The following is an 18,154-nucleotide window of genomic DNA, read 5'->3' on the forward strand; positions in this document are numbered from 1 at the left end:
CCTGGAATTTACCAGCTGCAGAAAGAAAGAAAGAAAGAAAGAAAGAAAGAAAGAAAGAAAGAAAGAAAGAAAGAAAGACAGACAGACAGACGGCAGCGGGGGACATATGAGAATTAGATAAGTCACTTTTATGCTGAAAATCATAAAATAAATCTTATCTTTAAATAAAAAATCCCATGTTTATTTTTGCAAACACAGACAAGGGGTGCTTTTTGTGGGTTCATTTTTTTGTATTATTATTATTATTATTATTATTATTATTATTAAATCCTTTCAGCCCTCTTGCCTTTTATTCCCCCCTGGAAGCTGTGCGGGGAGATGCACTCACCAGTTCCTATGGATAGATGTCGCAACAGAGCCCCCAAATGAGTTTTCTGGATTTCGAGTTACAAGACAAACGAGGGTACAAGCTTGAGGGGGAGACTGTCAGCTCTATTCTGGAGTGAACTGACTGAGACTAGTGTGAAGAGAGAGATCATCATCTCCCTCTCTCCCTCTCTCTCACACGCACACACGCACACACACACACACTTCCTCATCACAGTCCCGAAGAGACCGGGCAACTGCTAGTCCTTGGAAGCACTAACTTTCAGCCATGTGCGTCCTGTGGTTCAGCAAAGACTCTCTCTGAGGCGAAACAGCCACTGGAGCCCAGTTGCTATCTAGAGAGCCCAGGGGTAAAGAAACCGGTGAAAGCATCAGCCAAAAAGCTCCAGCAGTAGTTGCTGCCGCTGATTCAGTCCACTGAGTCAACGCTGCTGACTGCACTTGGATTCAGGATTTCCCTTCCAGAGAGAGAGAAAAGGTAAGTGAAGAGCTTTATGCCTGGATGCAGAAGTACAATAACCCCAAGCAATAATACTTAGATGGTTTTTATTGAAAAGGAAAGGGCTTCAAGGACTTTGTAGTCAAGGACAGATTGCTGTTCTGCATAATTTGTTCTTCTTTCTAGCCTGGCTACCCAGGGCTAGTAAATAAAGGAAGAGAGAACAGAAGCTAGCAATTAGAGAATTATAGGTGCTGTGCGGCGCGGCGGATGCTGCACCAAACCCAAAGAAGGTGAAAAACACAGCATTTGATCACAGGAAAGAAACAAATAGGGTTGTCGTTTTTAAAGCCCCAAAGAGCAGAGTTTGGATACAGGTTGTGCGTTCCCTTTGGTGTCTTTCTTGTGATGAACGGAATTAAGAAGAAGGGTGTGTTGTAATGTACACTTTTAAAAACTGAAGAAGCAGTACAAGGCGTGGAATTTAAAAGCTCTGTTGGTCCGTGAGAAGATTTAGGAGCAGAATATGACTGGAAAACAGACCGGTTTAGGACCCGCTGATCTCCTGGTGCGTTTAACATTAAAAAGTATGTGGAGTTAGTATGGAGCTCAGGGGTTCCAGAAAAGGGGAGTGGAAATGGGCATTTTGGCCAACCAGTTCACTGAGTGACCTTACAATCATCCGTTTGTTCTCTCATCATCATAGTAATAATAAATAATAAATAATAAGCCACTGGAAAACTAGCAGAAGTATTTGGTCGAAAGGAAGCATTGACATTCAAGGTGTGGGTATGGGCTCTATGTTGCCCTTAAATCAGTTAAAGGACTTAAAGATATACACAGGAAACAAATCTGATACTAAAACTTTTGTCGTTGTGAGAGCAGTGGTGTAAGTTATACAGGGGTGATTGTTTGTCTGCACCAGAGAGAGAGAGAGAGAGAGAGAGTAAAGGACCAGGTCTTCATCTTTGCACTGCAACACACACACACACACACACACACACATGCAAAAGGTGTTCTGTGAGTCAAGAAAAGTGATTTCGATGAGTCAGAAAAGCTGCAGCAACAGAGAGGCAAGCAAAGAGGCAGTCTGCATGGTGCATGAAAGACAACCATTCTGAAGTGCACATCTCACTTTGCTTTGGACGTTCAGAGGCAATTAAAAGAATAATGGCTGCAGAAATCAAAATGTCTGAAGGAACTGAATCACTGTGCACTACACTAAAAGCAAACAGGGCGGAATACTCAAAAGCCCTTTTAGAATCGATAACTAGGGAAATGGAAATAGATTGTCAAGGGCATCATAAAGTGATATGAATAAAACTAAAATCTGGTTTCTTCACTCACCTCTTATCACAATCCATTTTCCACTTTTTGAGTGGATGTGCCCATGCGTCTATAAGATAATGGGTAGTACAGTTTAGTGGTTAGAGTTTGAACATGGAGAGGAACCAGAAAATCTGAGTTTGATTACCAAATATTATTGACTTATTTGACCATGGGTAAGTCATTCATCTTACCTCTGCTTTGTTTCCCACCTCTGGAATATGATGCTGCAGTGGAATGTTAAAAAGGAATGGGTTTTTAAGAGGAGCAGATTGAAACCTGTGAGGGAATGCAAAATGATTAATACTTCAATTGGCCTGGAATGTGTTGATAACAATGGGATGTCCAAATCTGTGATGTTAAGATGGGCTATAAGTGGCTGATTATGACATGAAGCACAATTAAATAATGAATATACTGCTATGTGCACCACCACACAGACTCACAACAATACAGCCATACTGTCTATGCCTTGTACTATATATACAGAGAATTTCAGTATGGAAATACTAGATTAATGAACTTGTATTTTAAGCCGGGCATGTAGGCTGGCATCGATCAATTAATTGCTACAATTGTACTGATTTAATGGCAGATAACAGCTTCAAAATGGACCTTTGATTCATTAGGATCCACTATCTAGGTCATACGACATCCTCAGGCTATTTAAGTGAGATAGAGAAGCTCCCTCTACCTGACATCTCATCAGGGATAAAATACCTTGACACAAGGAATGCTAAATGTCCTGCAAAAAATGCAGTGAAACAATATTTTCTAGGATGTTCTTGCCTCACTTACAGCTAGGGATGTATGGATTTTGTTAAATCAATTCCATCTGTATTTTGCAAAGTGTTAGGTGTCTTTTCTTTTGTCTGCTCATTGACAGAATTGGATTTTTTTTTAACCAGAATTTTGTTCTACTCACACTAATTCACATGTAGAGCTAATGTATATGTGCACGAATACACTAAAGCGCACTTGCGCAAACACGTTAATGTGCATTAGCACAAGTGCGGATTAGTGCTAAAGTGCACTTGCGCAAATTCAATAATGGGCATTAGTTAATGTGAATTAGAGCTAATGTTAATTAGTGCAAATCCCCCCCCCCCAGTGAAAAACGCATCTGCAAATCTCCAGAATCCACGTGACTCAGAAAAAGCCAATCCACTGCAGAATCCACAGGTCAGATTCATAACAATCTGAACTCATTTGAATCCATAGTGGATTTCTCCAACATCCCTACTTACAGCTTGATCTTATCCACTTTTACTCTGAAGTTAATTCCACTAAGTTCAATGGGTGTTGCTCACAACTAAGGGAACACAGGATCACATGTGAGATCATCATGGAAAGATCTAGGGATTCATAGGCATTAGAATGTATATGAGCCATTTCACACATCATATAGAGGTAAACCCAGGCTTGCCACCAAGTGTACATTCAGCAGAGGGCTACAGCCAGTCATAGCTCCCTGATGAGTAGATTGGTATGATACTCATGTTTGCAAAAGCATATTTGTTGCATTCACACTTTACTCTTTGGTGTGCATCTTAGGTACATACCTAAAAATGTAAAGACTCATCTTCCAGGATGGTTTGGAGTGAAGGATATTTCTTCTGTGGGACAGCTCTGCTGTGAAATAAGATAAGTTGCCTAACACAACAGTATGTAGGTTTGAGCTGTCACATGAGATTTCATTGTTCACTTCAGTGGGCACCCAATGGTGCCCAGTAGCCAATAAGCATGAGAACAAAGTACTCCAGAAGAACAGGAATGTTGACAAAAATTGGGGACATGGCAAAGGTAAATGGGAGGCAGAAGATTAGGAAGAAATCAGGAGTGTCCCTAATACCCAGAGACATGGGAATGTAAGATCTGGAATCTCCCACTGTCTTCAGCAGGATCAGAAAGTCTCCTCTATTTTCTGTTCTTACATGCTCCCCACCATCTTCCTTCATGCCTGAAGAGTCTTGATGAGGGATTGCCTATATTACAGCCAGCCGACCTAAGCCAACATTATCATGGAGGTGGAGAGAGGAGCAGATAAGGCAGGTGTGGGAGAGAAAGCTGATGTAAACTTTCCTCCAGCCTGCTGTGTATTTCTTTTGCACAGTAGAACAAAATGATGGGAGGGCTTGGTAGAGGAGAGATTGTCTATGTTCCATGGTTGTATTACACTGCTGAAGACACTTGAGTGATCAGCTTTTAAACGCTTTTATCAGTTGATAACTCTGTTTATAAGCAATAAGCAGATGCAGTTCGGGAAAAATCAGGCACACTGAAGCACTCAAAGATAAACCCTCTTGACTTCAATGCGACTGAAGTTGCAATCTGAAGAATATTGATTAGGAAGTAAGCCCACTAATCTCAATGGGACCAACTTCAAAATAAGCATACTAAGGAAGGAGCTACCAAGCATACTTGACATTCTCTGGATTGTACTCCTTGGAGTTGATCCAGCTCTAGTTGCATGTAGCTAATTATCTTGGATGGTCAGGAACATCCGTATTTGCATCACAAGATGCATCCAACCAGTTCAGTTTGGGGAAGGGTGCTGTTGCACTCATGTCCTTCTTGTGGGTTCCCTGTAAGCAGCTGGTTGGCCACTCTGTGAACAGAATGCTGGATTAGATGGACCCTTAGTCTGATCCAGCATGGCTCTTCTTATGTCCTTATGTTCAAATAAGCATTGTGATGCTTCAACTCACCTGCCCACCCAAATGTGGATCACAGAAGGCTGCTTATCCAGGTAAATCTGTTGCTGAATTGTAGCAACTGTATATTTTATACAGCAGAAAAAGCAGCAGAAAATAAATCAATTAGTTACTCAGCACGTGTGCAAATTGCAGATGGAAAACCAATTATACATGTTGCTCCCAGCTCCTCATCAAACTTATTAAGTGGATTGAGCAAGTGGGTTTGCATCCTTGTTTAGGAGAAAGTGTTCAGCAAACAGGCTTCAATCTGAAGAAAGTAGCTCCCTTCAAATATCCCCCATTGCTCACAGCCAAGGGTGCAAAACTTCCCCTAGATTAGAACAAAAGGTATATTTTTCTTCGAGAAACCTGTGGTGACCTATTTGTGGAAGGAAAGGCAGTGTGTTACTGACTAAATGATATCATGCGTATATAGACTCGCAGAGGAATCGTAGCACTGGAAAATGTAATCAACAACCTTTTGTGAGGGCTGAGCTAAAATGAACCTGCTTCCGAAACTTCTACTCAGAATTATCCCCTGTGAATGTTGGCACCAAATGGTTTCGAGATAGCCACCAAATATTTAATACATGTATCTAATGTATGATGATGATTGATTCAATAGTTGATATTCCACGGTTATTACTTGGCAGTATTTGAAAGTCATCATACAATATTATTTAATATTTTATTTTATTTGATCCTTGGTTGGCCTACAATGATAGTTAGAATTTGACAGCATGTGATAGCTGACATTAATGGAATGTATTATTTGATGGCTAACAGCCTGTAGGATTTAATATCTTATGCCTGCTAAAATCAAAACAATCAAGAGAGATGCCAACAATCCTAATAGTGCAATTCTATATACACATATATTCAGAAATAAATCTCATTAAGTTCAATGGGACTTATTCCCATGCAAGTGTGCATAGGATTGCGCCCTTAAGCATTCACATTTTGAAGGAAAAATGTCACATTCAAAATGGAAAGTTCACATGCAGGTTTTGAATTGCAAAATTGGGAATGGGGCATGATATTAGTATTAGCAAATATTTGTTTCTACTAGCATTTTTCCAGCCAAAGAAAATGGGGAAAATCATGTTCAGCAAACTTTGTTCTTTATTGCATTGAGCTCACTTTGAAGTCTTTGGGCCATTTCACACAATACTTTGGGCTGCTTTTGCTGACTTCCTTTACCTCAGCCTTCCTCAACCTGCCACCCTCCTGCCATATTCGACTACAACTCTAATCACCATGCAAGCAGCATGGCCATTGGCCATGTGGGATGAGGATGATGGAAGTTGTAGCCCAACATGTCTGGAAGGTGCCAAATGGCACCCACTCCCACTAAGGAACATGTGGATCTATCCACTGGGAAGTTGTCCTGCACAAGCCCTTTTGAAATAAATAGGAGCTGCACATGACCACAGTGCTGGTTTTGTACCCCTCCCATCCATTTCAAATGGATTTATTGCCAGAGCTAAGCCACAGACTGCTGTTGAGTGGGAGCCAAGTGTCAAGGAGGAGTTAAAGCCAATCAGAAAACCAGGAACCACAACAAACCTAGAGACAGGAATGACTATTGTTGCCCAAGTAAAGTCCTAACCTGAACAGGAAGCCCTTCCTGTTGAGGAGAGCCAGTGGCTAGCCTGGGTGGGCAGAGCCACTCTAGTGCCTGGGAATCCTTCACTGCCATGCTCCAACCTTGAGCTCTGGCTGCTCAACACATAAGGGAACTATTTACAAATCTCCTGGTTCCTGGTTCTAGCCCCAGAAACTCCTGACCTTTGCACAAAACAATTTTCTGGTTGGTTGCAACCAGAAAGTCAGATCCATCTGATGCGTTGTTCCCTTAATCCGCACTTGGGATGGCTGTTGCCTCTTGTTGAAGTTAGAACAATTCTATTCATTTTTTAAAAAAATCAATTAAAAATAATACTATTGATTTCAGTGGAACTTATTTTCACACAAGGGTACCTAGGAACACAGCCTAAGTTAGTTCAATTCACACTGCAGTGTTGAATCTAGCTTAGCCTGGAATCTTCTCTGAGGCAGTCACCATAGGGGTTTTCCCCTTCTATGTTTTTATACAGCATTGAGGATGTTGTTGCATTACCCTGAACATTACTAAATTATGTTCTGTCCTCATTCAGAGTTATAGAACAAAGCTTGTAGGGGCACAGGTTCATATGTTGTTGTTTTTCCAAGAGAGGCACCCCAGGCTTCTTTTCTCAGCAATGACGACTGTTTCACTACTGATACTTGCAAAGCTTAGGAAACGATATGTTTAAATTTTTAAAACAAGATGTTGTAAAAGTTTGCTTTAAAACTAAAAGGCTTGGGAAATAAGCAAAGATGGGCAACCAGATCTAGGAATATATATAGTCCAAAACTTAACATTACATAAACTAAATAAAGAGCACACATTGTCTTTTATAATAGCCTTATTTGAGCTTTGCATAGAGACAACACAGGCTGCACACGTGTGTAAAGGGTTTGCAATAACAAGCTAACATGACAACACGGCTACTCCTCCAGAATAAGATGTATATGTTGTTGTTGTTGATATGACAAAGTCCTCAGGGCAGTTCACACAATAACACAGGTTAAAAGCAAGTTAAAAACAAGCAATGCAATAATAAAAATCTAAAATGCCTGAGAGAAGAAAAGTGTCTTTTCCTGGAGCCAAAAAGATAATAGCATGGGTGCCAGGTGGAGGAGATTCCATAAATGGCACCCAACAACTCAGAAGGCCCTTTCTCTTTTATCCACCCCCCTAACTTCATTCAGTGGTGGCACCTAGAAAAGGACCGCTGAAGATGACCTAAGGGTCTGGGAAGGTACGTATGGGAGGAGATGTTTCTTTAGATACTCTGGCCCCAAGCCATTTAGGATTTTAAAGGTTTTAAACACCCAAAAGCTAATGAAGTATTGGCAATACATGATCACATCACCCAGTCCCAGTTAGTAGTCTAGCAGCTCTATTTTGGACTTGGGTGACCACTAAAGAATCACCAAAGAAGAGAAAACGCATCAGCAAAAAAGACAGCATCGACAACAACAAAATTTTGATCTGCAAAAAAATTGTATATGCTAATGTATATGTATACATACAAATTTAGAAACAATTATTATAATTTACATGGAAATACAGGACATCCCACCATAGGGTGGAAGACTGTGACCAGGTGACCTGTGTGTCTTGTTCAGTCTGCTGTCCAGGTGCTGTTGATGAGGCCCAGCTCTTCCTTCTGATGGTTCTGTATCCACGCACAGATGGTTCTTTGTCTTTAGATCAGACTTGGAGTGGACAGCCCTAGAAACAGAGGATGCCTTTAAAGTAGAGAACGGTCCTCTGGCACCCCTTCAAATACAGGACTGTCCTCTGTAAAAGAGGACACATGGCCACCCTATGGCCTAGCTGAAGTTTCAAAACAAATAAAAACAAATGAGCTCCTATAAATGTACCACGTTGTGACATTTATTATACGGTACCCTTTTGTATTTCTCTTTTTGTCAGGCAATGCATTTGGTGGCTGAAAGATGTATTTAGACTCTCAAGAGTCCCTGTACTTTTCAGTGACCTCCGTGCTTACACTCTGATTATGTAAGAAAGAGCTCTCTCATGCCTCTCATTTCTTATGTCGTGGGAGGACTCTCTATTCAGAAATTGCAACAAGATGTAGACAAAGACAATACCATGTACATTGTGAACCATCATCTTTTCATTAAAAGAAACATGGGGAAAAAAAACAACCCTGCCTTACAATGTTATTCAACGACTAGCTATCTTCAAGTAAAGCGACCTCAGAGTGGGATACTACAGGGAATGCAATTCAGCTCCCATTTAACCAGTGGTAAAGCTTCCATTGAAAATGGGGCTGGTAAATATATGTTTTGCAAAAATTAGTTCCACAACTGCGGGGAGGGAGGTGGACAAGAACTCCAAGATTCAAAAATAAATTTTACGGATGCAAATTGTAATTTCTCATGTCTTTTCCTGACATTGTGGCTATTTGGAAGGCACACTCCAAGCCACATATTCCAGTACTTACTTAAACGAGATATGAGTAGAAACGTTCTGGAGAAAAAGCTTTTAGGGTTTATTTATGATGGGCACAGTCAACGCAACCACTACCATTTGCATGGGTGAGAGAGAACATCACCAGCCTCATTGGACCTCTCCTTGCAGCACCAGCTGTTTCTCGGAACAGCTGCCTTCCATAGACATACGTTCCATGCAAGTTGTGCCTTCCATACAGCATCCACCTATCGCTCTCCTCCCCAGGGCCTTGGCCTCCCAGTTACTCCTCAAAATAAAGCAACTAAAAGAATTAACTTTGTAAGAAACCAATAATGGGTTCTGTTGGGGGAAACAAGCAGGAGGGTGCTGTTGCACTCATGTCCTGCTTATGGGCTTCCCACAGGCAGCCAGTTGGCCACTGTGTGGACAGAATGGTGGACTGGGTGAACTCTGGCTCTTGTCCAGCATGCTTCTTATGTTCTTTTGTTCTTAAGATTTCTTATTGAAATGTGATGCTTTTTTCCTTTGGCTATCATAATTAGGATAAGCCCCTAATGTTCCCCAGTGAATTTGTTGCTCAGAGTCTTGTTTCTGCCCTGACTGTTCCTTATCTCCCTTTGCCAAACTTGCTTCTGTTCTCTCTATGTGTTCCTGGTATTTATTCATTCATTCATTCATTCATTCATTCACAATATTTATATACCGCTCTATATCTAGAACAGATTCGGAGTAGTGAACACAAGAGATAAAATAATAAAAGGATAAAAAGATTAAAACACCAGATTAAAATTATGCTTTTGAAAAAAACAGAATACCAATACCGTGACTGGTCAATTACGGAATGGCTCCTGGAACAGTGCTGTTTTCAGGTGTTGCTGCTGTTCAATGTTAATGATACAGTGTTAATGATAAAAGCTTTCCCTTTGTGTATCCATTCAGATCTAAGCAATGATGAAGACTATGTCCACTGGGAACTGCACTTTGAATGTGCCAGCCAAGAACTCCTACCGCATGGTTGTGCTGGGAGCCTCCAGGGTGGGCAAGAGTTCCATTGTCTCTCGGTTTCTCAATGGCCGGTTTGAGGACCAGTACACACCCACTATCGAGGATTTTCATCGCAAAGTCTACAACATTCGGGGTGACATGTACCAACTAGACATCTTGGATACATCTGGGAATCATCCATTCCCTGCCATGAGGAGACTTTCCATACTCACAGGTTAGAACTGTGTCTGTTAGGTTTACCAGTGGCTGTCCAAGTTTGCTCAAGTTAAGATAATCCAGTTTTGGGGAAGAGACGCAGGGTCACAGTCCCAAGTTTAAGGTGCAAATGGCAGGTCCATCACTTTATTTCTTTTTTTTTTGCCAAATCCTTCCCTCTGCTCTTTTTATTCAGCATAACAAGCGACACCTGCTGAAATTCCCTCTTCTACACAGCCATCCTCTTTTGCATCTGGTTCTCTCTCTCTCTCTCTCTCTGAGATGCTCAGTTGTGTAAGGCTGAAAGCAACAGCCAAGAAGATTCCCTCTTCTATACAATTATCAAAGGTGCAAGAGCTCTGTCCACTTTTGCATGTGTCCACTGAAGACAGCCAAGTTTAGGTGGATGGGATATGCAAAGCAATCCTATGTAGGTCTGCTCAAAAGTAAGCCTCACTGAATTCAGTAGGACTTACTCCCAAGTAAGCATGTATAGGATTGCAGCCTTACACTTGGTTTCTTGGCCAAGTTACTTTTCTCTGAGCCTCACCAGTTTGTCTTCTGTAAAATGAGTGTTGGAGCAGAAAACTCTGGGATCAAATGAGTGGTTTTGTGTTTGGGGGCTCAGAGCCTTCCTCTACTTTGTACACTGTGTCTTGGACAAGTTGCTTGTCTTTTAGCCTTGCCAGTTTGCATTGTGTGAAAAGGATGTCTTGACTGGCCACACCCACCACAGCAGCCATTTTGTGAATGGACACACCTTCCTTTGGCAGCCATTTTGTGACACTTTCTCCACAAAATGTGCCCACAGCCCCCAAATGTTGGAGATCCCACTGACTGGCAGCAGCTCTCTCTAGTTTCAGGTAGGAGTCTTTGCCGGCCCTACCTGGCAATACTGTAGATCAAACCTGAGATCTTTTGCATGCAAAGCACATCCTGAACTATTGAGTTATTGTCCTTTCCCTAAAATAAAAAATAAAAAAATTGTGCACATCTCTTTTCACCTCCTGTCTGTGCAGAAATGTTGTAGAGAGAGTCTTATGAGCAAACCTTGGGAACACGTCTCTAGGTGACAATTATTACTGTGAAGCTGTCTCCATCGAGAGTGGGTGGGCAAATTGCTTCTCGCATGCTAAAGGAGTTCTAAGTGGATCTGTGTTTCTCTGCAAACCCATGCTGCCTCTTTCTATTGACAAAAATGAAAAAAAGAATAAAGTTTTCGCTGAGCACTGGGTTGTAAAAAGCATCCAGCTTGTTCTTCAGATTTGTAAACAGAATCGCTGCCGGTCTCAAAGTCAAGTCCCACTCTGCTTGTATACTGGAGGGGACAAGGTATCACAGTAATCCACGACCTGCTAGCATGAGTCCCTTTGTGTTTTGCAAATCATACAGTTTAGGTGAAGAAGGAAGGTAGGAAGTTATTTAACACACGTAAGACTACAGCAGTGTTGTATCTGGGGGCTGCTGTGGAAGACCAAGAGAAGGAGGAGGAAGAAGAGGAAGAAGAATGCAAGCAAAATGCATCAACTCAATCTTAACCCCCCCCCCCCAGTATTGTGCCTGTCTCCCCCAGCAAGGCAATTAGCCCCAGGGCAGGGGGAGCTGAACCCGGGAAATGATGCAGGGAGAAAGGATTAACCCCTGCCCCAGCACCATGCCCCTGACTAACTGTGTGCGTGGGGGAGGGGAGAAGACTGAGGCTGTTTTTAAATTTGAAAAGGACATTAGGTGATTAGATTATGGAAGTCCTACTTCTCATTTAGTTTGGCTCTTAATCACAGGGCCAAAACCACAATATTCAGTAGAGCAGCTAGTAGTGGCAACTGGTGCTCACTGGGGCTGGTAGGGTGCAAGACAGGGCAGGGACTCAGTATTCTGAGATTGTTGGAGGAAGGCAGAAGTAGATAATGTGTGGCAATCGGCGTGCACTGGAGCAAATGTACCTGGTTGTGGGGGGATTTCTCTGCCACAAGTGGGTGGGGGAGAGGCAAAGGGTCTCCACCCTATTTGCCCCAAATATAGAGCTACCTCTGGCAGCTAGGCCTGGACCATGGGGATCCCCCAAATGACCACCCAGACAGTGGCAGATGATGAGGGCAGCAGAAGCAAACGCCATTTTATTTCTATAGTCACAATGGTGGTATGATTTAAGTGAGTTTAAAATGCAAAACTGCATATGCTCAGTGTATTATGATTATTATTATTCAGGGTTGGCAAACAGTATTGTTGTTCTAACATATCAGGAATGTTATTTGTAAAGTATAGTGGAAGGGGAGCAGAGTGATTGTAGTTGTGTTTCACAACTGTCGTCATACACAAGACCATCTAAAGTGGGGGTGGGGCATAAGATCATGAAGTCCAGAGTCTAAAGTTGCCTAGCTGCACCACCATTATTTAGGAAGGTGCATTATCTCAAATTCACCCATCCATTCAACTACAAAAGGCACAGGAGTGTTGTCCCCTGTGGTATCTGACCATTATGTGATCACTAAACTTGCACAGTCCTCATGGAGCTGTTTTGGTAGCTTCTCCCCACACCCACACCCATCTTGGGGCTTTTTCTAAAGATGCTATGTACTGATGCATAGCTTGCAGTCCCCCCAAGCCTTTTTTAAATTAATTTTTATTCTAAAATTTCAACAAAACAAAACCATAAAGAAGAAAAGAAAAACAATTGTAGCTACATAGATTTGAATATATCAGTTTCAATACATGCGTATGAAATCTATATATGTACAATACACGTGCGAGCACATGCACGCACACACATACATGAATATACAGTTTTCTAAGAATTATGCATAAATTTAAACAAAGGCAGATCAAATGTCCATATATCCATATTGACATGTGGCGTCTATATACCACCCATTCAAATGCTGAAAGCATTGTTAGGTCCTCAGTCCATTATATTATAGGAGGTAAGCATTTGTCCTTCCAATTTTGTAATATCAGTCTTTCAGCTCTCAAAAGAGAACGGAGAATCCATTTGTTCTGACTGTGCATTAACTTTCAGGAAGCAGGTAGATAATGTAAAAGGACATGTGCATCAGTAAATATGAAAGAGTGTTTGAACACAAAGTTTATCTGTATAATAACCTCCTCCCAAAAATGGCAACTAATGGGCATTGCCAAAAGCATGGCTAAAAGAAGCATTAGGTGTGTTACACCTCCAGCAATTAGCAGAGTTAGACAAACCCTTATTAAACCGACACTGTGGCATCCAATAGACACAGAACAAGAGTTTTTGCTGAATAAGACATAACCTGAGGTCCTTAACTCCTTTTTGTGTGTAGATGTTACTGTTTTAGCTATAAAAGAAAGCACACTCCAAGAATGAGTTCATAATTATTAGTACAGGATATTTGGAGCTCAGGGAAATGGCATGGGGACTACTAGCACATGGAAAATAATCTGTGAGTGGTAGAATGGAGCTTGGAGAAGAAATGGACCAGAGGTTGAGCAAGGGGTGCTGAGGTAGTGAATGAAGCAAGTCAACTGTTGAGACTTCATGACTTTTTCAGTGCTTGGATTCCAAAGCTGGCCATGGCAGAAGAGAAGTAGTAATAAGGATTTTCCACTGGGCTGGACATTGTTACAGAGGAAATAAGATTAAAATTCCCCCTGAAGAAAAACAACAGAGGGAGGGATTTGGCCAAAAAAAACCCACTATGTGTGGTAGACCTGCCATTTTATATAACAGTATTTTGCTAAAATCCTTGGTATCAGAATTCATTTTGTATTCTTTATATATGCCCATGACCCCTTAAAGCTCTGTAAATAGCATTCAGGGTGTTGGACTCAATGGATGTTTTGGTTCTACCATATAATATCCAGAATAAACAAAAATGGCTTTTCTAAGATAGGTTGTAATTGCTTGCCTCCAATGTTTTTCTTTTCTATTGGAATATTGCAGGGGATGTTTTCATCCTAGTGTTCAGTTTGGATAACAGGGAATCCTTTGATGAGGTCAAGAGGCTCCAGAAGCAGATCCTTGAAGTCAAATCATGCCTGAAGAACAAGACCAAGGAAACAGGTGACCTGCCCATGGTGATCTGCGGCAATAAGAATGATCATGGTGAACTCTACCGCCAGGTGCGCTCTGAGGAAGCCGAGAAACTGGTCTCCAGTGATGAGAACTGTGCTTACTTTGAAGTCTCAGCTAAGAAGAACACCAACGTGAATGAGATGTTCTATGTTCTTTTCAGTATGGCCAAGCTTCCTCATGAGATGAGCCCTGCCCTTCACAGGAAGATCTCTGTCCAGTATGGTGACGCCTTCCACCAAAAGTCCTTCAAGATGCACAGGGTCAAAGAGTCAGATGCCTATGGCATGATCTCTCCCTTTGCTCGCCGACCCAGTGTCAACAGTGACCTGAAATATATCAAATCCAAAGTCCTCAGAGAAGGACAAACAAGGGAGAGAGAGAAATGCACAATCCAGTGAAAGAAGCTCCACTGAGGTGGGGTCTATAGTACAGTGCCTTAAAGAAAATGGCTGCTCAGTGAAAGTCATGAGGCCCAGGTGATGACAGCAGATTGCAGTCATGAGAATAGTGCTTGAAACCACTTTGTCAACACTACCGCACCATTAATGTAAAGAAGTAACTTAAGGGGTAGTAATGTAAATACTTGAAGCTGCCTGGTAGGTAACTACCATATGCAGCAGCTTGCTTGCTTGCTTGCTTGCTTGCTTGCTTTCTTTCTTTCTTTCTTTCTTTCTTTCTTTCTTTCTGTTAACTAGTTTTCTGTTTGTTTTTCTCTGCTTTGGAGAAACTCAGTGCGTAAAGAAGGCTGAACCTCAGCTTTGTACAAGGAATGAGTGCAGGATTGTGTCTAACTTGCATAGTTTTGACCCCATAATGCAGTTTTTGCTGAAAAGGTGAAGGCTGTGTATCATTTTCCTCCAACCCTCCTTCAGAAATATGACTCATGTTTCAACTTCCTATCTTGGTTCAATGAATTGGTGGAGGCTTCCAAGTTTCAAGACAATTTGTGTGTGTGCATGTGTGTGTATGGATGTGATTTGTCCTTAAGTAGATTTGTCTGGTCTGAAGAAGGTTTGGACATTTGGGAGTGGAAAAAAATGCGCTTTTATGCGGCAGTAGCAATTCCTCATAGTATCAATGCAAATGTCATTTTGTATTATGGCTTTAATTTTGTTTTTGTTTCCCAAGCAAACCCAGATGGCAAATGGTCTGTTTAACTGAAATGTGAGTTAATCAGCAAGTATGATCTGGAAATGCCAACTGTTCTCCAGTTGTATAATGTGTACAGTAATTGAAACTGTTGTATTGTAAAAACCAGCACACCTGACATATGATTTTCTGTTCCTAAAAAGAATACATCTACAGCCTTGGAGAAATTTTACTATATACACTGCAGATCCCATCTGCCTCCCACTCCAATTACTATAATAACAAATAATTGTTTCTGGGTTTGTGTTTGTGTTCACAGCCACAGTGGATATGCAATGCCAGGTCTCATAATCCCAGATGTTTTGGATGATAACTCCTATAATTTCTGAACATTGCAAATGCTGGTTGGGGGTTATGGAAGTTGTAGTCCAAAACATCAGGGGCCACCAAGTTGCCTACTCCTAATCTATCAGTGGCTTACACCAGCTTTTTCACACTAAGGTTGCAATCCTGTGCACACCTACCTGGGAGTAGGCACAACTGAACATAATGGGGCTTACTTCAAAGTAAGCATGCACAGAATTATGCAGTAAGGCTTTAATCCACTGCAGGTTTATTGGAAAAGGGGGCTGCAGTCCTAAGCATTTTTAGCTGGAAGTAATCCCCACTGAATACAGTATGGCCTACTTTCAAGTACACAGATATAGGATAGTGCTGTAAGTACCATTAGCATCAGCGGAGATTCCTTCCAAGAAAACATGTGCAGGACTGGCCTGCAACTGGCCCCACTCTAAAATGTCCTAATGTTCAACTGGTTGGAAAATTTCTGATAGCAGGATCTAGTTCAATTATTCATACAAAAGTAAGGTGCAAAAGTTTAGTTTAGGATGGGGCTGTCATATGCAGTGTGGATGTGAGCACAGAGTGCAGGGCTGTCCCAAGACGTTTTGCTGGCTGAGAACAAAGACAAAATGGCACCCCTCCATTCCACAAAAAGTCGCCAACCCAAGTGACAGCTGACCCTTCCTTTTACACTGGCAAAGGGTCCATATCTCCTGCCACACCTGAGGGCAGCAAGTTAGCTTAAGGGGTGCTGGGCAGGGTGCATAGCACCCACTGCTCTGTCCTCCAGCACCTCACTACTGCCCCCAACCTCCCAACAACTTCCACCAGAGGTGGCTGCCTCACTTCACCTAATGGTAGGGCCAGTCCTAACATAGTGAGTGAGTGCTTAAGGGGCTTTATTTCAAGGATGTAGAATATACTTCAACAACAACAACAACAACATAGTAAAACATTAGTGGTTTTCCTTCAATCAAATCCATCTATTCATAGCAGAATTCCGGTGGAGAAAAAGAAGAGCATCTGAATGAGACCTGTCTATTATTAAAGCCATATTTAAGATTTAATCTGGCACCTAACTGAGGTGAATTTCACCCAGGGCAGGTGATGTGACACCCCTCCCCCATTTTTCAATGGCCACTTTTCCCCTTGGACAGCTTTCTGCTCATAAATAATGGACGTTCATTGGAGTAGTACCTGTAATTTTGTATGCCTCAGATATGCTGAGGTGTTTTGTGCCCATTTGCCATGAATACAGAGCTGCCACCTGTAAGAATAGGGCACAGCAGTCTGCACCAGCTTCATCTCTCCTAGTTCTCTTTTATGCCCATCCAGAGGTCCTTCGCCTCGAACTCTCTTTCTTTCTGTTTCATCTTTTGTTACTCGGCATGGTGGAGCAATTGTGTGCGCTGATAATAGACATTTTAAAGGAAAAAATTACCTCAGATGTGACTGCACTGTGTGTGTGTGTGTGTGTGTGTGTGTGTGTAACTAGGGGAAGACTTTGGTCTCCATAATGTTGATACATTGTAAACAATGTGGATATCCTATACCAGCCCTTGAATATACCACACCATGTTGTATTATACCTCATATTCTATATATATGTAAATAGTACTGTACGTTCTGGTTGACATTGCAAGCCGTACTGGCACTGAAAAAATGTTCACTCTGACATCTGGCAGGTAACAAAAGTTGAAGGGTTTATGTAGCAGTTCTTCACAGTCAAAATAATCTCCCTCTTTATTCCTCAAAGCCCACACCTTCCTTGCCTTGCCATGAAAAATACAACATTGTTTGATTTCTAGTGCCATGGCAACCATCTATCAGCCTTCCCCAACCTGATGTCCCACAGTTGTATTGGACTGCAACTCCCATCATTCCCAACCAGCATGGCCATGGTTGGGGAAGGTGGATCTATCTTATTTTCAAGTGACTCAAAACTTGTATAAATATATATATATATATTCTTTCCAAATAAACCTGGTTTATTTATTAGCTGTGTCTTGGATGTTGTGCATTTTCTCTAAGTGTCATTAAGCAAACAAACAGTGGCAAGTTATGTCCCAAAATGGATCTTCTGGTGGGATCAAAAAACCAAGTTCTGGTTGTGGAGTAGAGGAAATGCTGCCTGTAACCTAAATTCAGAGACTTCAAATGACCCAGCAAGACTCAAAAAAAAGGAGAGAGAAAGGCATGCAATCTTCTGACTACCTCATTTACAGTCAGTTGAGCAGTCCTCAGTAGTACAAGGTGCTTTCTCATCTCACCATCCTCACCATGGACTAGCCACACATCATGCACCTTAAGTCTTCCTGTGAAAGAGGAGTTATTGTCCTACTACTACTGGTGGATGTTATGAGGAATTGGCTTGTAGGGAGATAGAAGAAATCTAGAGGAAGATCTTCCTCTGTTTGAATTGGAGCGGGGAGGATATTAGAGGAATAGCTAAGCATATCACACACATTAATCCACAGAGCTTAGAATACAAGCAAACATTTACAGGAGATCTGGAAAAATGTGTAATCCATTTTTATCACTATTGGGAGCAGGATAAAAGCAAAGCCCCAACAAGTACTACAACAAAGAATGGTGATGATTATAGTATGCCTGCTTATGGTGGAATGCCTGTGGTGGGAAAGAAGAAGGGAGAGAAACAT

General features: G+C 41.7%; 1 protein-coding gene across 1 annotated transcript; it reads left to right on the forward strand.

Moving 5' to 3' along the window:
- The first annotated feature begins 525 nt into the window (after positions 1-525).
- RASD2 (RASD family member 2) lies at positions 526-17,491 on the forward strand. The gene is made up of 3 exons (XM_084811736.1): positions 526-805; positions 9,755-10,034; positions 13,932-17,491. The coding sequence occupies exons 2-3, from the start codon at positions 9,764-9,766 to the stop codon at positions 14,459-14,461; spliced, it is 801 nt and encodes a 266-aa protein (XP_084667862.1). The 5' UTR covers positions 526-805; positions 9,755-9,763; the 3' UTR covers positions 14,462-17,491.
- The last annotated feature ends 663 nt before the right edge of the window (positions 17,492-18,154 follow it).

The sequence above is a fragment of the Heloderma suspectum genome, chromosome 7, assembly GCF_057233095.1.
Source record: "Heloderma suspectum isolate Gila_16-S chromosome 7, 16-S_ref, whole genome shotgun sequence".
Lineage (NCBI taxonomy): Eukaryota > Metazoa > Chordata > Lepidosauria > Squamata > Helodermatidae > Heloderma > Heloderma suspectum.

Coding starts and splice junctions, on each gene's coding strand:
- RASD2 (XM_084811736.1), top strand. CDS start 9,764: ATGATGAAGACTATGTCCACTGGGAACTGCACTTTGAATGTGCCAGCC. Junction 10,035..13,931: donor GAGACTTTCCATACTCACAG/GTTAGAACTGTG, acceptor GGAATATTGCAG/GGGATGTTTTCATCCTAGTG.